A 21,628-nucleotide genomic window follows, 5' to 3' on the forward strand; every position below is an offset into this window, starting at 1 on the left:
ATAGCCATAAACTAGATGGCTTTATTCAGTATTCATATTTGACTAGATTTTGTTATGGATGTTGAACAAAACTAGAAATAAGTATATATTGAACTTCACATAAATTTACTTGAAATCTTTGGATTTTCTACTAAGATATTGCTAACATTCAAGGGAATATTATAGGAGATTTTAGAATTTAAAAGGATCAACAGCATACATAAGTTTCATTTTTAAATAGTTAACTTTATTATGTGATGGATAGTGAAACAATATTCATATTGTCATGTGCATTCAACTCCAAGACCTTGTGGGCTAAAGTTAAACTAGATACTCATACAGTACATTGCTGGTATTTTCTCATTTTACAATCCTACTTTTATTCTTTTCAAAAATATTCGAGCTAAATTATTTCAGTGCCAGGCATTTTTAGTAACATTATGGTTTTACATTTTTTAGAACAAATTTCCATTGTTTAAATGGAAATACAAAGCACTATTATTCCCTTTTATGGATTTAATAGAGTATGGAACCTATTATGGCACATAAGCATTATAATTTTATTCTAAGAACTTCTTCACTAGTATTTAATGCTAAAATTAGTGTACTCAAGTTCGGAGATGGTCTTTTCATTGGAAAAGTCAGCCCGATCAATACGAGAACTGGGGCTCCCAACTTTGCTTAGCCAGGTCTTCCTGTGGATTAAAAGAAGAAGAAGAAAAGTCTTTTTAGAATGTAAAGTCTATTCAACTGGGCTGAAGTGACATTACAAAAAATATTAACAGGATTTTAAACAAGGCATTTTTATGAGAAATCCTTTAAAATATTTACATTTCACATTTCATACATCATTCTAATAATATAATAGGGTATATATGTATTATATCATTAAATCCGGATAAAATAAAGATAATGAAAACCTGAGTATGGCCAGTCCTTGATTATTACATGTTGATTACTCATTTGAGAACTTCCCATGGCAGCCTATTAATACCAAGTTTTCTTTTTATCAGTGTTAATGTACTTAGAATCTCAGAATCTGAATTGGAAGAGACCTCAAAAGTGATCCAGTCCAATCTGTATCTGAAAACAATACCCTTTTCAATATAATCAGGTTGCCATGTAGCCTTTTTTGGGAAGACATTTGTCTATTTCACTTTGGGACAGCTCTAATTGTTGAGAAGTTTTTCTGTACATCAAGCAACTTCCATGCAAAGTTCTTAGTTAAGCCTTTGGGGGCCATGCAAAACAAGTCTAATCCTTTTCCCTCATGACAGCCCTTCAGATATTTGAAAATACCCATCATGTATAAACATCTCTGGCCCCTTCAACTCATTCCCATATGGAATGATATCAAGGTCCTTTATCATCCTTGTGCCTTTATCTGGACATTCTCCAGCTTATTAATATCCTTTCTATAATGTGGAACTAAGAATAGAATACAATATCCTAGATGTCATCTCACCAGGGAAGGGGATGGTGGGATTCCAGGGTTATCTCTCCTTTTCATCTAATGTAGGTATGTTAAGGAATTAAAATTAATTTAATGTTACACTAACCTATCAGTTCTCAATTTTTTTTTGGTCTCAGGACCCCCTTTAGAAGCTTGAAAATTACTGAGGGTCCCTCAAAGAATTTTTGTTTATATATGTTTCAACTGGCTCTATATATACACTTACATAAGTGTATTATAAATTTTACTGATATAAAGGATGTATAGTACACGATTTACAATAAAATATGCAATACTCCTTACTGTAAATTCCATGTTGCTAATTAATCCCCACACAATGCTTTTGTTGATTTTTGATGAACTCTTGTATCTGTAGCCAACCTATGGTTGTAATTTAACCATGATTTAACAAATGAAATTTCATTTTAATCCATTAACTCTTTTCTTTAAATCTGCGCTGTGATCTACAATTCAACTATTTCTCACTCTCATACAAATTATATTTATTAAATTGAAACCTCTCTTAGCTTCAGCACTCCTGACTATAATAGGGATAATTATCTTTTTAGCTTCTTGAATAGTTGAAAGGATTGGGATATTGTTTGGCACTATATTATTATCTAAAAAAATCTCCAAAATCATTCAAATTAATTTCATGTTTTGAAATTTCACTTAAATGACACCATTTACAAAAAAAACAGCTATCCATGATGAAGTTAGTTCTTCCTAAGGCCAAGTAGATAGTTCTAATAAATCAAATTAGGTCCAATAAAAGACCTAAGTTCATGTGTTTAATTATATTTTCTCATAACATATTCCTAGGAAAAACATTAAACTTATTATTTTTATTAAAGGAAATGTCTTTAAACTTATTAGTCTTGATCACATCTTCAACATGAGATTCCTACTTTCCAGTATGAATCTTTAAATTTTCCAAAAGCTCTTACATAATCATTGAAAATAGACAATAATGTATTGATTAATTTTTGTGCTTTCTGAATGTTAATGTTGATTGCAATGAAGTAATGAAAATTCTTCAAGAATGTAAATCATTAAAACAAGCTCTTACAAGAAATTAATGTTAGTTAATCTCTTGCCAAACCAGAATAAGAACAAGAAAAATACATATGTGATGTAGGATGTGTGTGCCATCCAGGAATAACAGTACATAAACTATATGCTGTTTGTTTTGGTCTCAGTACTTCACCAATTTTAATAATTTCAGTTTCAAGTTCTTTAGCTACAGTTTGTAGCTTGATTTTTATTTGATTAATTATAAGGAGAATACATTTTATCCAGAAATATTTTAAAGTGATTAACTTGTTTTATTTCAGATATTAAATTATCAAGTGACAATTTTAATCAATGATTTAAACAGTGCCAAATGATGATTTTAGGAAAATTTTTACAACTTCATAGCTACTCCAGACTTTCTTACCAGCATTTTATTAGCACAATCAGAACAAAAATGCAATTAAATCAGCCTTCAAATATTCACTATTAAAGACATAATCACTGAAAATAGATAATAATGTATTAAAAAGATGTTTTCCTGTGATTGACACTAATTCTTTTAACTTTAAAAAATAAGATTTTTTTTTTTTACTGCTACCTTTTTTTTTTTAACATTATCTAGATTTCCCCCTGTATTGCTTCTCCCAGGGAGTCATCCCTTATAATAAAGAATTAAAATGAAAAAAAATCCAGCAAAACAAACCAACACATAAAAGAAATTGACTTTATTTGTGATGTTCCATGCCCATAAAACTCCCACCTCTGAAAAGGGGTGGTGGGGGGGGATTTTCTCATATATCTTTGGGGGTGGGGTAAGCTTGCTTTTTATTTTTGCAACACTAATTTTCAGTTTGTTTTGTGATTGTTTTTCTTTGCTCTTACATTCTTGCAGGCATTGTGTGTATTGTTTTCCTGGCTCTGTTTACTTCACTTTGCGTTAGTTTATCAGTTTTTGCATGCTTCTCTTTATTTAACATATTCAATTTTTTGCTTTTTAATTAAATTCTGATTGATGTCTTCTGCTTTTGACATCATCATAGTTATCTCCATAATTATCCTTCCCCCATCCCTCCCAGAGAGCCATCCTATATAACAAATAGTATTTTTTAAAAGACACACAAAAAAGTCAAAAAATCACCATAACTGATCAGCTCATTGAAAAAGTCAGAAAACATGTGCAATGTGTAACACCTGCGGAACTCCCACCTCTACAAAGGGATGAGGTTGGGGAATATTTTCTCATATCTCTTCATTTGTGTCATGCTTGATCTTTATAATTTTGTTATATTCACTTTAACATTTTTTTGCATATGGTTGTTCTTTACATTTGCCACCAATTTTTTTAAAGCAACAAATAACATTACTGGTATAGGAGCTGACTGAACTTCACACTAGCTATGTTTAACAACCATCTTAGAGAATTCCTGATGATTTAATAATAGGCTCTACTAGGCGACACTGCTTATTATAATCCTTCCTTATCATTCTTCCCCCCCCCCCCCAAGTGTCTACTCTAACACAGTGTCTCTGGTAAATAAATCATGTAATTGCTAAGTAAGGTGCTTATATGGATGGCTTTTTTGGTCTCTTTGTTTTGTTCATGGATTTGTAAATCCCAGGAAATAATGTTTCTTGTTGTCTTTTTGGCATAAGATAAAACTAGGGGTGTGCTGGAGTCAGCTCGAGCCAAATTTTCAGTGTGAGCATTTACAACTCAGAAACTGTCAAACACTACAAATCAGGGCTTGATTTTTTGCTTTGTTGATAGTCTAGACTTAGGAAAGAGGTGGAGAAAATGTTAATAATGCAGACTGAACTTAAAAGTGTGCCATGTACACATTTTCCTCTCAGGGAGCTGGTTGTTAAACATTTCCTAGCACATTCTTAGATTAAATCTATTCAGTCAACTTCTTTCTTTTCTTCTCAAAGGAATATCTTTGAGACATTCTTATGCTTAACCACAATTTCCATCTTCTGATTTTATTTATATCAAAAATGTCAAGATGGATAGAAATCATCTCTTCCACTGGAGTGTGCACTTGTTGGTCACTGGACAAAGATATCACATCTAAAGCACCAACAGCTAAGTTAAAGGACCCTCCCAGATAAGGATCTGAATTGATGCTGAAGTGTTATCTACCGTTTGGTTCATAGCTCTAGGATTCCTGACTGAGCTACTGATTATTCTCATTCTAATTCTGCCTCTTCTTTTTACAATACCTTCTTCTGCTACTGTTTAGGGCAGTTTAATTGTGTGTGGCTGAATTTGCTCTCTCTTCTTGCGCAGTGGGATAACTATGTTGACACAGTGACATTGCCACACTCCCTGCATTTCCCAACACCATGCCTTTTACTTACACTCATCCCTATAACTGGAATAGCCTCCTCTCCCCTCATTATCTGTTGAATTTCTATGTCTTTTAAAGCCCAACTCACATCTTCCAGTAAGCCTTCAGTTGGTAAAAACCTTTCCCCTTCAATCTCCTGGAGCACTTTGCTTTAAATTTCTCGAGTGCGTCTGTGTTTGAGTCCTGCCTGTACTAGATTGTAAGTTCCTTGAGGGGAGGGGTTTGTTTATCTCAATTTTGTATCTCCCTAGTGCCTAGCACAGCAACCTCTACACAGTGAGCACTTAACGTTTGTAAAATGAATGAATGAATTCCATTAATCAGGAAAAGGAATATGATGACTAAAATTATTCACATTTCTCTAATTAACTCTTGTTCCTCTTTACCTGCTTAGATATCGGTTAAGATAGCTTGATGAACTTCTGAAATAAGGCTCTATTTGAAAATGATGACTAATGGTATTATCTTTGCAAAAACACACATAAAATATACACAATTCATGTTCACATGAATTGAAAGAGCCTCTCAGATTGCTGCATTAGAAGTGAGATAGGTAAGAATAATATCTACATTATTAGTCCATGACTAATGTGAGTTAAAAAGTTTTAGATAGGCAGGAAGCTCCACACTTCCCAGAATCATGACATTCAGTAGTGGTCTTCCACCTTCTGTTTCTCCTATGCACTCTACATATTACAAGCATGCTTCAGATGATATTAAAAATGATTATGGCTGTCATCTTTAGTTACAGGAAATAGCATTGCCATGAATCATTAATAGCACTAACTTCCTAATGCTTGCTTTTCTAGTCTTGCAAAGAAGGGTGTAAGCTAAAGAGCATTGGAAACAGCAACTGCTCTTGGTTATAGACCTGTCAGAACTCTGTCAATTTTAATTTCTGAAATATGATTCATATTCCATTATCTTCTATCAGGAATATTCCATCTCATGACGGTGTAAGACAAGAAATTCCATAGAGAAGTGGCTGCAGGTTTAGGACCTTCAGGCTGTGATGTCAAAAAAGCAATGTAAAACTGGTGCCTTACAGGAAGGTTAATAAAAATTACTGCCATGCACAGAAAATAACTGAATGAAATCTTCTTATAAATTCTACATAATTTCAGAAATTAAGGGTACTATTAATTTCATGCAAAAACCCAAACAAAGCTGTTCTTTCATCTCTGGCTCACATAATTCCAACTTTCACATAAAAAAGACCAAGAAGTCCTTGTGTATAGAAAGTGTTTGTACCAATGTTAGAAATGTCAAAAGCTTTGTGAATTTTTGCTCTGTTTAAAATGTTTCAGTCCTTATGTAATATTTACAAGGTCTCTAAAAGAGAAACACACTCATTCTCTTGAGCCCCAACATTTGTTGGGAAGTAGAGATATTCTGCCAATATGAAATATATATTATGTAGCACTTCTGCTATCTCAGTTATCTTATGTTCATATGCCAGTGGTTTTATCTTTTGCAGTTGTATTTCTATGTGATGGTTCTCTTAGGCACACAATAAAGGTTATTCCTAATGAAAAACTCCTTTTTTTCTATTTCCATGCCAATAAACATTTATTATGTGCCCATTACTTACAGGTGGTGACTGGGGGTGGGGCAGGAAATACAAAGATTATTATCATTATCATTTTTATTGATAATGCTTCATTTCAAGGTTTAGAAAGTGCTTTCCCCACAATCCAAAGCAATAGTTATTCTTTTTGTTAATGGGGAAATTACCTAAGTTTCTATAGTCTCGGATGTTTCTATAGTCTTTAAAGGCAGCAGTTTCTTCTTTCATATCAGGTGAATAACTTGTTGCATTAGGTTCATATCACTTTGTCATTTTTTCTTCAATTGGGATATCTCACATTTGAGCATGTTTATTTGATTTTCAAGTTTTGTCACTTTACTTTGACTACCAAAGTTTCTCCTTAAGACTTTTTCTTTTGGTTTAAAATTTTGAAAACAAACATGAGCCTTAAAATCATCACTGGGACTACTCGACCGTGCCTTAAATCCACATCCCTTTTGCTTTCCCTGGCTGACCAATAATAGGTCCCAGCCCAAGCCTCACTTGGTCATTGTTTGGTTTTGATGGTTCAGAGTGAGTGTAAATAGCAATTGTTTCTATTCTGGCCAGAACCCTGAGGGTCTCCCCCTCCCAGTTTGATTTTTTTTTGTGTGTCTGTTGGTAAACTAGGTCATATTTTGCCTCATTTCTTACGTAGCCTAAAATCACTGAATGGGTGTTGCCTCAGATAAACTGAGACCTGGGAAAAACCTTAGCTTAAAAAGGCCAAGGTCTCCCACTGCATCTGGGATCATCTCTAGGCGTACTGATCTAGGTTTTGCCACTAGACTCAGATGACTCTGGAGGAGAGAGTGAGGCTGATGACTTTGCACAGCTCTGCCTTACTTAAATCCAATTCCCTTGTAAGTCAAGACATCACCCTCTTGATGTCATTGGTCCTCTTGGAGAACAAAAGATAAACAACAATTACATTTTTCCAATAAAAGTCCTTTGAGTATCAACTTCTTTAAATCAAATTGTGATTCTCCTTTTGAGTACATATAACATATTTATGGACATTTATGAATGTTGAATAATAAGGCCTTAATTAAGTGTTTACTATGCGCTAAGAGTTAGGGCTATAAATATAAGCAAGCGAGTATTTGACCTCAAGGAATTTACATTATAACTGGTGAAGACAACACATAATGAAGACTAAATAGGGGTGAAGGAGACGTGTGTCAGTGGCAGCATGATCTCGAAATGTTCTGGTTCTGGGCAACATAATATGAAAGCTCACCAAGCAGAGCCCAAGATCTTGGTTGGCAAAATCCAGATGCTTCTAGTGGGATGTGGTTAAGGAGGATGGCTAGAGTGAAGGCAGCATAGTTTGAATGGCCGGGAAGTGACATAGACCCTTAGTTACAAATAATAGAAAGCAAATAGAAAAGCTCACCTATCAGATCCTATGGTCCCAGAGGCAAAGGTCAGGTGGTTCTGGTGGGATGGCGTGAAAGAGGACAGCCAGAGGAGAGGTGGCACAGTCTGATTTTCTGATCTTACTTTGGCGGTAATACTCCTGTATTGAATCATGGTGACTTAATTGGTAATGAGTTTGTTTTTACTGTCTCAGGGATGTAGGACAAGCTCTACTCCTGCCTCTATCTCTATTTTCCTAAGCTGATTCTTTGGATTTCAGTTTCTTGCACTCCAATAAAATGCATTCTATTTCTGGTTAACACATCACCCATGTGCATCCAAAGCTGCAGTTATAACAATAGATAAGGGCATTTCTTGTCTTAGGTGTCCAAAGACTTTACACCTAAGGTTATTAACTAAATTAGATGTGCTAAGAACTGGGCTAAGATCATGGACACCAAGACAAAAAAATCCTTCCCTCAAGGAACTTACATTCTAAAAGGCAGGATAAGATATATAAGCAAACAGAGAATATTTGTTAAATGAGTCAATGGTAGAGTTTTTGTAAGGAAGGATACTAGCATTAGGAAGAATTAGGGCCTGGAATCAGAAGTCTCATCTTCCTGAGTTCAAATCTGGCCTCAGATGCTTACAAGTTTTGTGACCCTGGGAAAGTCACTTAATCCTCATCTACAAAATGAGCTGGAGAAGGAGATGGCAAACCACTCTAGTATCTTTGCCAAAAAACTCCCAAATGGGGTCATAGAGTCAGACACGACTGAAAATTATTAAAACAACAAGGAAAGGCTCCATGTAGAAAGTGGTGCTTGAACTGAGTCATGAAGAAAACAAGGAACTCCAAGAGGCAAGAGTGAGGAAGGAAGGCTCCTGAGGAGCAGCCAGTACAAAGGCATGAAGACGAGACTGATTGTAGTGTGTACAGAATAGCAAGTGTTGGTTTATATGGCTAGGCTGAAGTGTATAGAAAGGAGTAATGTGCCTGAGACTCTAAAAGTAGAAAGGGGTCAGGACATCAGGGATGGCCTTAATAAAAGGATTTGTTCTATGAAGTTTGGACTCAGTCAAAAGGCCATACTTGAGGACCTAGAGGGCCACATATGACCTTGAAGCTGCAGGTTCCCCACTCCTGAGTCAGGTTGTAAAGAGCTTTAAATGCTGAATGGAGTTTATATTTGATACTGGAGGTCATAGGAAGCCACTGAAGTTTGTTATGTGGGAAGGGGGTATGACATGGTCCAATTTCTACTTGAGAAAAATTACACTGGGGACTGAGTGGAGGATATATTGTAGTATGGAAAGAATTGAGGAAGGAAGACCAAACAGGAGGCCATTGTAGGAGACCAGAGCTGACGGAGCATGAACAAGGGTGGTGGCAATGTGAGTGAAGAGAAGGGAATATTATGAGAGATGTAGTTATAAGAAACAGCAACAGAATGGATATGCATGGCAAGAAATTAAGGATGATACTGAGGTTATAAACCTGGATAATTGGAAGAGATGGTGGTACTAAAAGGCATGGTTGGATCTTCTTTTTTTTTGTTATTTCATAGCTTTATTCCATAGTTATAACAATACCATAAACTATCTGGTGGTACAGAAAATTTCTCCTACAATCACAAAATATACACTTAAAAGTTCCTCTCCAGGAAAAAAATGGGCCTCCACCTCTATATCATCCTTCACCTTTATCTTGACCTTAATTTTTTTTTAAATACAGGAGCAATTTCATGAATCAGTCATCTGGGTGTCCAATCTTTGTGTCTCATCTCTTGATTAAAACATAGACTATAATGTGATGAAAATGTTTGGTATTTTCCATTCCACCTATAATCTATTACAAAAGTGTTATTCTGCAAGCATTTAGGTAAGAAAAAAGGTAAACCACAAAACCCACAATTTTTCTTTAAAAAATCCAAGCTTATAATAAGGGCATTTATCAGTCAGTAAGCAGCAAGTGAACAAGGATTCACAACGGACACTTGCTTTTTTCTTCTAATTAACAAATGCTTTTTAAGATCAGTAGCACAGGTAAATATGGAGCAAGTAGGTTTTAAAACCCCCTCAGGTTTGTACAGTAAGCACTTCTGATGTTACAACTAATTACTAAAGTGTTATGACATACAAAATTCTAACCAGTGAATGTAAATCATCTTTATAAGTTATTTTCTGTCCCTAGTATTTGTGAGGAAATGAGATATTGTCACTATCCAAATCCTCTAGTGTATTAAAAAGTGGCAATAGTTACTGTCCACCAATTTCAGCTCCTTCATAGGGCTTTTTACAGTAGATTCTTAGGTATAGTTCTCAATCACGGAAACATAGCAATGACAAACATCTAAATACAAAATGCTCGAATTTTTTGTCTGCTTTAAAAATATGGTCAACGTACCATTTATTTGTTATTAGTACAACAGTGATTTTGTGCTGAGAATTACAAACCATAGACTCTAGGTGTTTTACTTCACATAGAGAGTCCAATAATACTTGAAAAATTAATACATTTCTTTAAAAAACTCACAGCAATTTGTTATTAAACTGAAACTACTACAAAAGAACAACAAATGACTTGACAATACATGCACTAAAAATTTTAGCCAAGAATAGTCAGAATTTCAGTTTACTAACTAATGTTTACATATTTTATGTCATATATTATGAAGCTACCACATACAAGAAATCAAAAAATAAACCACCTTGAAACCTAAACTGCATATTCTAGGAATACAAGCTACAGAATAAAAAAATGTTTGTGCACAGTAGTTAGTTGAGAAAAGCTGTTCACCTCTTGGCTCGTAAAAAAAACATTTTCCAGCATTCACTCTAAATGATATAACAAAACCTTTAACTTTTATGTGTATGCTTGGGTCATAAGGTCAGAGATGTTTTTCTCCAGATCATCAATGCAACTGCTCATATCATCAATTCAGCCAATTATCTGGTCCGACATGGTCTGAAACTTGTCCTGCATCTGCTGGAGAAGCATCTGAACGCCAGCGGTCAGGTCCTGTACAGTTTTGGGGTCTGTCTCTGCCATAGCACCGGGTCCTGACTGAATTCAACTTCCCAATCTACTTTTTTTTTTAAAGGATAGAGGATACTGGGGCCTGATCATAAGCAGCAGAGAAGGAACTAGTAGATAGGCTTCAATTTACTTTCTGACAAATAAGAAGGTGGAGAGGACTGTTCCCAAAGGGCTATGAAACTGGAAAATATTTTAAATGAATTATCAGTTTAAATCATTGCTAACTAGTGAGTCTTCAAGAAGCATCTTTTTCTCATAAGCATATCACAGATGAAACTCAAGTTCTATCTAGATAGGACAACATATAGAGTGTTTAAAGACCTGCTAAGTACTGTTTCATAACATTCTCATTTGTTAAACTTAAATGAATACAGGGTATCAGGGAAGAGTCACTTTCAAATCTTGTTTTTCAGGGATGGAGGTTTCAGACACGTGATTACACTGTGCAGGGAATTCCTGGGTATAAGGATTTCTTCAATCAGTAATAGAGCAATAACTGGTCTATAAATAATAGTGTTAGTTGCCTGGGGGCGCTAAGAAGTTAAGTCAAATCCAATCAGTTAATGTTTTTTAAGTGCCTACTATGTGGCAGGCATGGTGCTAGGGATACAAAAACACAGTCTCTGCCCTCAAGAAGCTTATAATCTAATGGGGGAGACAATATACAAACAAATCTATTCAAAGCAAACTATATACAGGATAAATAGGAAATAATCTGTGGAAGGTGCCAGAGTTAAGAGGGACTAGAAAAAGCTTCCAGTAAAAGCTGGGATTTTAATTGGAATTTATAGGAAGCCAACAAGGTCAGTAGATAGAATGGAGAAGGAAGAGTATTCCAAACCTGGGAGATAGCCAGAGAAAATTCCCAGAGCCAAGAGTTGGAATGTCTTTTTTGTGGAACAGCTAGAAGGTCACTGTCATTGGACTGAAGAGTACATGGCAAGGAACAAGGTGTAAGAAGACTGGAAAGGTAGAAGGGGGCTAAGTTATGAAGGGCTTTGAATGTCAAAGAGAACATTTTAAAAAAAATTTTATCCTGGGAGCCACTGGAGTTAATTGAATGGAGGGAAAGGAGGAGGAGAGAAGTAATATAGTTGGACCTGAGCTTTAGGAAAATTGCTTTACTGGCTGAATGAAGGATGGATTGGAGAAGGAAGAGACTTGAGGCAGGCAGACCCACACCAGGCTATGTCCAGATAAGAGGTGATGAGAACATGTACTAGAGTCGTAGCAGTGTCAGAAGGGAGAAGGAGGCATATTTAATAGATGCTGCAGAGGTGACATTGATAGGTCTGGGCAACAGCTCAGCTATGGAGGGTGTGAGATTGTACAGAATCTAGGATGACTCCTAGGTTTTGAGCCTGAGGGACTGGGAGCATGATGGTGCTCTCTATAGTTAATAGGAAAGGTAAGAGGAGGGGAGAGTTTAGGGAGAAAGATAATGAGTCCTGTTTTGGACATATTAAGTTGAAGATGTCTACTGGACATCTAGTTCAAGATGTCTGAAAAGCAGTCAGAGATGTAGGATTCCTCCTACTTGAGGCAAGATAGGTAGATTTGAGAACCATCAGCAAAGAGATGTTTAATTAAATCCATGGGAGCTGATAAGACCGCCAAGTAAAGTATAGAGGGAGAAAAGAAGAGGGCCCAGGATAGAGCCCTGAGGGACACCTACAGTTAGAAAACATGATCTAGAGGAAGATCCAGCAAAGGAGAAAAAGAAACAGTAGTCAGATAGGTAGAAAAAGAAGCAGGAGACATGGTGTCCCAAAAACCTAGAGAGAAGAGAGTATTAAAGGAGGAGAGAGTGATAAACAGTGTCAAAGGCTACAGAACGTGAAGAAGAATGAAAATAGAGAAAAGGTCACTGGATGTAGCAACAAAGAGATAATTAGTCATTTTGGAGAGGGCAGCTTTAGTGGAAACATAAGGTTGGAAGACAGGTTGTAAGGAAGAATTGTTAAGAAGAGAGCTATAGAGGAGGAAGTGGAGGATTTGTCCAGGGTTTCACAGAAAGTTTGTATGAAGTCAGGATTTGAGCTTGGGTCTTCCTGACTCCAAAGCTAGTCCAATTTTCACTATGCTATGCAAACTCATTACTCTTTCAACTCTTCTGTTCAGATGGAACAATCATATAGAACTTAGTAACTGCTCCATGTAAAGATACAATTTCAATACTTTGGCCTAAATTGAAGGAAGTCAGTCTGAATTGGTAAAACACTTACATGACCATATGACAAAGAATTATAATTGTGTACTGGCTGGCTATTTAGGATACACATCTTCCCACCTTATACACTTCTTTCAGATTTTCTGTTGCTAGCCAATTTCCTGCAGGTTGACCTATTCCCTTAATTTTTTTTCTTACCAAATTCCCATGTCTACTATAAATAAGTTTGGAGAGTTACCAAGGTATAATACTTAAATGGTTCTGTCTAAAGGGTTTTCATATTTTATCAATGGAAATATTAATAGTAGGTGATTTATTGCTATGTAATTATTCTAGAAATAATTAGATTTGGGAGTCTTTTTCTTCACCTCAAGCATGCTTTTGCTATCATAACATAACCCAATACCTTGGCAACTCAGATTTTCCATTTAACACATTTAATTGAAAATGAAGCTTTTGCAATATTGGTAGAGGGAAGTGATAATTAAAAATCTGGGTTTCAGCCAAAATGAGTTCACTTTTTTAAGGTCAGTAGTTTAATTTGTAATATTTAATATAGTTTCTAAGTGTATTTTCTAGGTTCTTTGACCAAACTTCTAAAATTCTGGGCTTTCCATGGACTGTCAAGAAAGACTTGCTACAAATCCTGGTTTCCTGTATCGAGGGAAAATACCCTGATTGAATCAAATTTTGGCAATACATTTGTTGGCTACAAAGGAATTTCAAAAACAGAAAAAGATGGCACTCCAAAGGTTGTGCTATCCATGATGAAGTGTTGCAGTGAGGTCAGAGTCACCCCTTAGATTCATTCATCACCCAAAGCTGCTTTGTAAACTTTAAAGCAATCTATACATGCCAATTATTATTGTTAATATTATTTAAGATGCGAAACTCTGAAATTACCCTCTCTGACTAGAACCTCATTACATCCACTTGTTCTTGACCTTATAATGACTGTTTTCCCATGTTCTTGCAGTCCTTCGATCCCTTTCTGGTTTCTCTTGTCTCCTTATCAAGATTTGGGTCTATGACAAGTGTACAATACTACAAGGTAGAATGTGATTAAGTGCCATGTGCGGGATAAAAAATGTCACAGATGTACAGTGGAGAAACAGGTCACTTCTGGCTCAGATGTCTAGCTTCTCCCTTCTCTCTCTTACTCCTATGAAGCCTGCTTTTCATCCTCATTATGACCTCTTATAGCAACAGTCTTTTACTTTGTCCTGTCTTGTCCACCCAGCTTTTTACTTTGGTAAACTTGTGATTTTATTGGAATGGGGACTCCCACCAAAGTTACAGCCACAATCTTTCCACCCCTTCTCTTGCTGTCTGGTTCTTTTCTATGTCTTTACATAAATCCTCCTTAAAGTACCCACCCAGTACACTAAAGAGATTTTTCTCATTCTTTGAATATCTCAGGGATCATCATGTTCCAATTAGGCTGTCCATTTGTTACCTTTTATTCTTGGTACATTAGTCCACCCCTTTTTAGTCCTAAATATATACATGTGTATAATTTATATATATATATATATACACACATATAAACATATATACGTATAATATGTATCACATGTGAGAAATATGTATGTATGTAGATATACAGGCTGTCCCAAAAGTCTTTAATAGCTTAAAACTGTACCAAGACTTTTGATATACCCTGTACATCTACTCATCTATCTATCTATATGACATGTAGATATAGATATGTCATGTGTAATCTTTGTGTCAGAGACTTTCATGACCCATAGTGGTCAAAAATACTTTGAAGGATTTACTAATTTTCTAGCTCTTAACACCTACATGGGAAACCTGGGAAAATATAAGCATGCATGGTCTCCCCCGCTTCCCCTTTTGTGCATCAAGTGTATTAAAATCAATTCCCACTTTGCAAGAAAAGAACATAGTTCACAATGTTAGATTGATAGAGATGCAGATATGGATATGCAGATACAGATCAGGTCAGATCTCATTTGGAAAGCTGAGCAGTGTTTTAAATGATCCCATACTTGCATTAGGGGTAGTTAAGTGGCACAGTGGATAGAGTGTTGGGCCTGGAGTTAGGAAGACCTGAGTTGAAATCTGACCTCAGACACTTACTGGCTATGTGACCCTGGGCAAGTCACTTAACCCTGTTTGCCTTGTTTCCTCATCTGTAAAATGAGCTGGAGAAGGAAATGGAAAACCATTTCAGTATGTTTGCCAAGAAAACCACAAATGGGTCACAAAGAGTCAGACATGACTGAAATGGCTCAACAACAAAAATGTGCCAGGTACTATGCTAAGCTTTTAGGCAGCTAGATGACACAGTGGATAGGGTGCTGGGCCTGAAGTCAGGAAGACTCATCTCCCTGAGTTCAAATCTAGCCTCAGACACAAGCTGTGTAACTCTGGGCAAGTCACTTAATCCTATTTGCCTCAGTTTCCTCATCTGTAAAATGAGCTAGAGAAAGAAATGTCAAACCACTTCAGTACATTTGCCAAGAAAACCCCAGGTGGGGTCATGAAGAGTCAGACAGGATTGAACTGACTCAACAACAACAATAATACTTGCATTACTACCTCTCTGTGACACAAATATACTTATATAGTGATGCTGTATGGCTATGAATCATGGAACATCATCTCGAAAGCAAAAATGCAAATAACCCAAATGGCAAAGAAAAAATGAATGGTGGGCACATTATCAACAATAACTTGTATATGAGAAATATGTGTGCGTACATGTGTACGTGAATATATGTACATATAGGCAAGTTGTCCCAGAAGTTTTCTATATAGATATCTAAACATTTATAGAAAAATACAAATATATGCACATATACATGTGTTCTTATAGATAGATACACAGGTATAGAGATATCTATATATACCAAATACATGTCCCCAAAATCTTATATATAAATAAGCAAATATCTATATATAGATCTATATCTAGGTACCTAGCTACTCTTCTCACATGTGACTCATTATTGGTAATATGCCCAACATTCATTTTTCTGTTGCTGTTTGGAATATTTACATTTTGGGTTCTTTCATGATCATGTTCCATGACTCATAGACATATAGTATCACTTGATAATATTTACATTACCGAGATGCAGTAATGCAAGTATGGGATCATTTGAAGAACTACACAGGAGGTAGCTGGGTGGCTCAGCAGATAGAGCACTGGGCCTGGACTCAGGAAAACCGGAGTTCAAATCTGGTCTCAGACATCTACTAGCTGTGTGACCTTGGACAAGTCACTTAACCTCTGTTTGCCTTAATTTGCTGAAGAAGGAAATGGCAAACCACTATAGTATCTTTGGCAAGAAAACCCCATGGACAGGGTAATGTAATGGGGTTACAAAGAGTCACACATGAATAAATAACAATAAAAGAACTGCATAGTTTCCCAAATGGGATTTTGCCTGACCCCTTCTTCTTCATTGTCTACATTCCTATTTAAAATGTGCATATTCTTACACTAACTGACTGGGTTCCTATCCAGCTGTAATTTTCATTTTGGCAGTAATAATTTTTAAAATCCACTTTGCCATTTTAGTTTGGGTGGCTAGTTCAATCTCTTATGCATTGCACATACTTCACTGAAAAAGTTTCATAGCATTATAGCACTCTATGCAATTAACAAATTATCATCTACAAATAGGAGTATTAGGAGAATCTTGGAATGAGTTAGAAATTCTTTTGTTTGCATTTTTTTTGCAGGCTTTCATCCATGAAACTGCCTGCCAACACCTTCAGTGAGCAACACTCCATGTTTTACACCTTGCTTGAAGAATGGAACTTGAGGCTTGGCCTGCAGAATAACATTACCTTCATAGTCATGCCATAGATTTTTGTAATTTTAATGTATGTGTGAAATGAACCTGAGCTGAGGAGAATTTTCAAGGCTGAACTTTGTTCCACCAAGTCAAAAATTAATGAAAAAAATGCAGAGGTGTTTTCTATTTTATAGAAATCTCAATCAGTTGTTATACTACAAAGATGTAACTGTCATAGAAAATTACATAGTAAAGCTATTTCCTTGAAGATATAGTTTTCATTTGCATAGTCCATTCTCATAAAGATTTTGTATCAGTGCATCAATAAGCATTCATTAAATACCTACTATATGTTAGGAACTGTGCTATACAAAGACAAAATGAAAAGTCCCTGCCCTTGAGTAGCTTACATTTTATTGGGGCAACAATATGTATTTATATAACTACAAACAGTCAACTTCACCAGTATAGGAATGGGGGAAGATTGGTTATTCAGTGTTTGTTCTGAAAAAGCTGAGTCGCTTAAAGCTTAAGATGGGTCCATTGTATGATGTGGCGGTCAAACAGCTAATGCTCTCTGGTAGGCTACATTAAGAAAGGTACAGTTCGCAGGAAGGAGGAGGTGAAAGCACCACCATACTCTGTCCTGTTCAGACTGCAGATGTTGGGAGAAAGAAAGGCATGGATAAGATGAAGAGGGTTCAAAGGAGGACCTTGAGTCCATGTCATATGAGGTTCAGTTGAAGGAAATGAGGATGTTGATCCAGAAGAGAAAACTCCAGGTGCAGTGGTAAGGATCATAACTATCTTCAAGTATCTGAAGGGCTGCAATGTGGAGGAGGAGATAGATACTTGCTCTCTTTTGCCCCAGAGGGCACAAATAAGAACAAAGCATAGACCATGCAGAGGCAAATTCAGGCTTGATGTCAGGAAAAAATATCCTAACAATCAGAGATGTCCAAAAATGGAACAGGGTGCCTCCCCCTCCTTGAAGGCCTTTAAGCAGAGGCTAGATGACCCTTTCTTGGGTATGTTATAATGGGATTCTTTTGGTATAAGGGTTTTACTAGATGACTGTTGAGGTTCCTTCCAACTCTAAAATTCTGTAATTCTGTGACATATACCTGGAAATATGGACAAAATAAATAAGAAGTAATTAGGAGGGGAGGAACAACTGGAGGGATCAAGAAAAGCCTTAGGTTGAAGGGGGTGTTTTGGCCAAATTTGGCAGGAAACCAGGGATTCTACGAGGTAGAGGTAAGGAGGGAAGGCACTGTAGTGTGTGTGGAACAATAAGGTGAGTGTGGCTGAAACACACAATTTGTGAAAGGCTAGAAAGTTTAGAGCCAGGTTGTAAGGGCTTTAACGTCGGAGGAATTTGGGTTGTACCTTGGTACTAAGGAATCACTGAAGATTATTGGGCAGTGCAGTAACAAGGTCAGACCTGTGTTTTTGGAAAATCCCTTTGGTAGCTGTGTGGAGGATGGATTGGAGAGAGGTAGGGAGACCACTTAAAAGACTACTGTAATAACCCAATAAAAAGGTGATGAAGGCCTAAACTAGGGTGGTGCTTGTTTGAGGAGAGAAGGTAATGCATTCTGTTTTGGACAGATTGAGTTTGAGATGCCTAAAGGACATCCAACAGATGATGTCTGAGATCCCCTTTATTGGAGGTCTTCAAACAAATCCCTGAATGAACACCTTGGGATATGTTGCATAGTGTTGTTTAGGTATGGGTTGAGCTAGACGGCTTCTTAGTTCTCTTCAACTCTGATATTCAGTGATTCTGTGAAAGCTTCTGTCCTTTGAACCTTGAAATGGTAAGTACTGTTGCTGGCAAATGCAGGCAATCACTCCATTTAAGTTGGGTGACTCTAAACTTTGGCCATTTCCAAACCAAGTACTTTGCATTCTAGCCCTCCTCTTTCCCCACCAGAGGATAGACTCCTGCTCCTGGGACCCTTGGGCTCATAAGTGAGCTTTCAATTATCTTACCCAGAACCAGGCCACCATGCCACTTCCTAGTCATTTCCAAACCCTCATCATGCCTCTACTCCATGCTTTCTAACTCTAACTCCCCTTCATATTTTGTCTTCTCTTCACAAACAACAGGAACTCTCTTGCTTGTGTTTGTGTCTTTATCACTTAGCACCATGCTGGGCACATGGTAAGTACTTAAAAACTTCTTCTTCATTCACTAGTGCTTTTCACTCAAACTACTATACTTACTATTGATAAAGAGCTCCTATCTCACATCACCACATTCCATTTGGATAATTCCACCCAGATGTTCTATATATGCAACTCAAATTCAACATATTTGAAGAAGAACTCATTATCTTTTCCTTTAATTGTGCCTCCTCCTTCTTAACCTTCCTATTTCTGTTGAGGGCAAAACCATCCTTCCATTACACACATTCATATGAGGAGTCATCCTTGATTCCTCATTCTTTTTAACAGCTACCTATCCATTCAGTTGCCAAGACTTGTGGTTTTTACCTTCACAACATCTCTCAAAGCCATCCTTTTCTCTGTATTCAAATGGCTACCATATTAATTCAGACCCTTATCACCTCTTTGCTGGACTACTATAATAGCCTCATAATTCTTTTCCCCATCTACAATCCATACTCCAAGTCAAGTCAAGTCAAAAAGCATGTATTAAGTGCTAACTATGCACCAAGCACTGTATTTTTTAAGGTTTGAGCACTATATTAGACAAGTAAAAAGAATTACTTTCCCTGCCCTCAAGGGGCTTTCATTCTGACAGAGAAAGATGACACATAAAAGGAAGCTGAAGAGCAGGGAGGGAGATAAGGTACCCATGTAGGCAACATGGTAGAGAAAGAAGTCCGGAGAGGGAGAAGTGGAAGTCAGAGAGTTATGAAGGGGTGAATATGGCTGGCTTGGGAACTTTCCTTAAAATGGAGTTTCCAAGAGAAAAAGGAGCTGAAGGGGAAGAGTGATCTTCCAGGGTGAGAAGGATGCTAGGTCATGGTGGAGAAAGAAATTGGGAGTCAGGAATGGAACCCAGAAAAAATAGAGTGAATACTGTTGCCAAAGTGAATTTCCTAATGCACAGGTTTTGGGCAAAATCTCTATATAACAGCTTTACTTGAAGAGCTGTTTCTTTTGTTTCTCAGTTATTTTTGGATAGGGAGCCTTCCACTATACTGTAAACCAAGCTGATTCTAGGATTCAGCTTCTTTTTCTGAAACAGGAGTGATCATGTCACTTCTTTACTCAGTAACCTCTAGTGGCTCTCTCTTACCTCCAAGTCCAAATACAAATGTCTCTGTTTGACATTTAAGGCCATTCATGACCTGGCTATAACCTACCTTTCCATCCTTATTACACATTCCCCTGCTTCATGCAGGCACTTATGGGTCCAGGCAAACTGGCCTCTTTGCTATTCTTTCTTTCTGTTTTTTTTTCAAGCTGTCCCTAATCCCTATAATGTACTCCTTTCTCCCCTCTGCCATTCAGGATCTCTAGTTTCCTTCAAAGTTCAGGCCAAATGTTAAAATACAAATTCCTTTTTTGGCATTTAAAGCCCTTTACAGTCTGGCTCCAACCCATCTTTCCAGATTAATTTCAAATCAGTCCTCTTCACACATTCTACATTCCAGACAAAACTGTCTACTTCTTGTTCCCCATATTTGACAATCTATCTCCCACCTCTATAACTTTGCACAGATTTTTCTCCATTCCTGTAATGTTCTTCCTCTTTACCACTGTCTTTTGAAATCTCTTGATCCTCTCAAGATGCAACTAATCTCACCTCACATAGCTGTTATGGTTTCCCTGGTTGTTAGGGTTCTCTCCCACATGCCTCCAAATTATTTCATGTTTATTTTGCATATATATTTTAAATTTATATCTCACATTTTTTCCCCTTAGTAGGATATAGCCTTCTGAAAAGCAGGGTTTGTTTCATTTTCTATTTTTGCATCTCAAGGATCTAGCACAGGGTCTGGCACATATTAGATACTTCATAAATATTTGCTGCTGTTGTTTGATTAACAGAAATATTAGCGGAAAATATGCTAGACAAATACAACGACATTAGCAGTTTGTGGTTTTATCTAGTGGAAAGTGGAAAAATAAGAGGAGGAGAGAAGAGAGGCAAAAAGGGAAGAAAGGAAGGATGACAAGAAAAAGAGAGAGAAGAGAGAAGAAATTATTACCTCTTGGAGATGAAATACTATTCAAATTTAAACTGTTTTTATTGTACATTTTCTATCACTAACAGAGGTATAAAAATCCCTTTGGTGACAGTATCAGCAATTTGGGGAACAAGGCCATATAGAAATAGAGATAGCTATGTCCCCATGACAGTAAAGAGGCCTGCCTGTCAATGTAGAAAGCAATTATAACAGCATAGGAGGAGGGCAAAGCCAGTATTTTGGGAATAACTACCTTAAATCATGGCCTCATAGCAATGACTGGAAGTAGCATTAACAAAACAAAAGCTTCATCATTGCTTTGCTGGTGATCTAAGACTAGTCATATTCTTCTAGGAGAGTCAGGGCAAAATGCAGCATCATCGGAGGTGCATGTCAAAGACAGCAGGTTCAACAAGATAATGCTTAGGTGAGTTCAGGTGGCTATTTCTTAATTCCCCTCTCATGTAAACTTGTGTACGTTTTTGTGGTTTTTCTCTACGTTTTTGTGAGATTCCAATCTCACAGACTTAATCCTGCCTATATGTCTTGGGGAGAGCGGAGATCTTTGCAAAGAGTCCACTAGTCTTTATCTGTGGGTATCAGGAGTGGAGTGGTAACATGACCCAAGCTTGTCAGATTATAATGGCAAGCTTGGCAAAAGAGTCTCTGACAAACTCCAGGCTCAGACTCTGCTGGCTAAGAGACTGCCTGAAAGTGTCTAGCTGAGGTAGGTGTTCTTACTCCTGACAATTATATCAGAGT

At 36.8% G+C, this 21,628-nt stretch overlaps 1 protein-coding gene across 2 annotated transcripts in view; it reads right to left on the bottom strand.

Annotated features, from left to right (window-relative positions):
* Nucleotides 1-204: 204 nt before the first annotated feature.
* The window catches only part of ACYP2 (acylphosphatase 2), a 228,591-nt gene continuing 207,167 nt past the window's right edge, over nucleotides 205-21,628 (bottom strand). The window contains exon 4 of one of the 2 annotated variants that reach the window (XM_036748029.1): nucleotides 205-674. In XM_036748029.1, coding sequence (XP_036603924.1) covers nucleotides 560-674 — 115 coding nt within the window. In that variant the 3' untranslated portion in view covers nucleotides 205-559. The remainder of the gene's footprint in view (nucleotides 675-21,628) is intronic. The other variant, XM_036748030.1, reaches the window with a different exon arrangement.

Source organism: Trichosurus vulpecula, chromosome 3, assembly GCF_011100635.1.
Source record: "Trichosurus vulpecula isolate mTriVul1 chromosome 3, mTriVul1.pri, whole genome shotgun sequence".
Classification (NCBI taxonomy): domain Eukaryota; kingdom Metazoa; phylum Chordata; class Mammalia; order Diprotodontia; family Phalangeridae; genus Trichosurus; species Trichosurus vulpecula.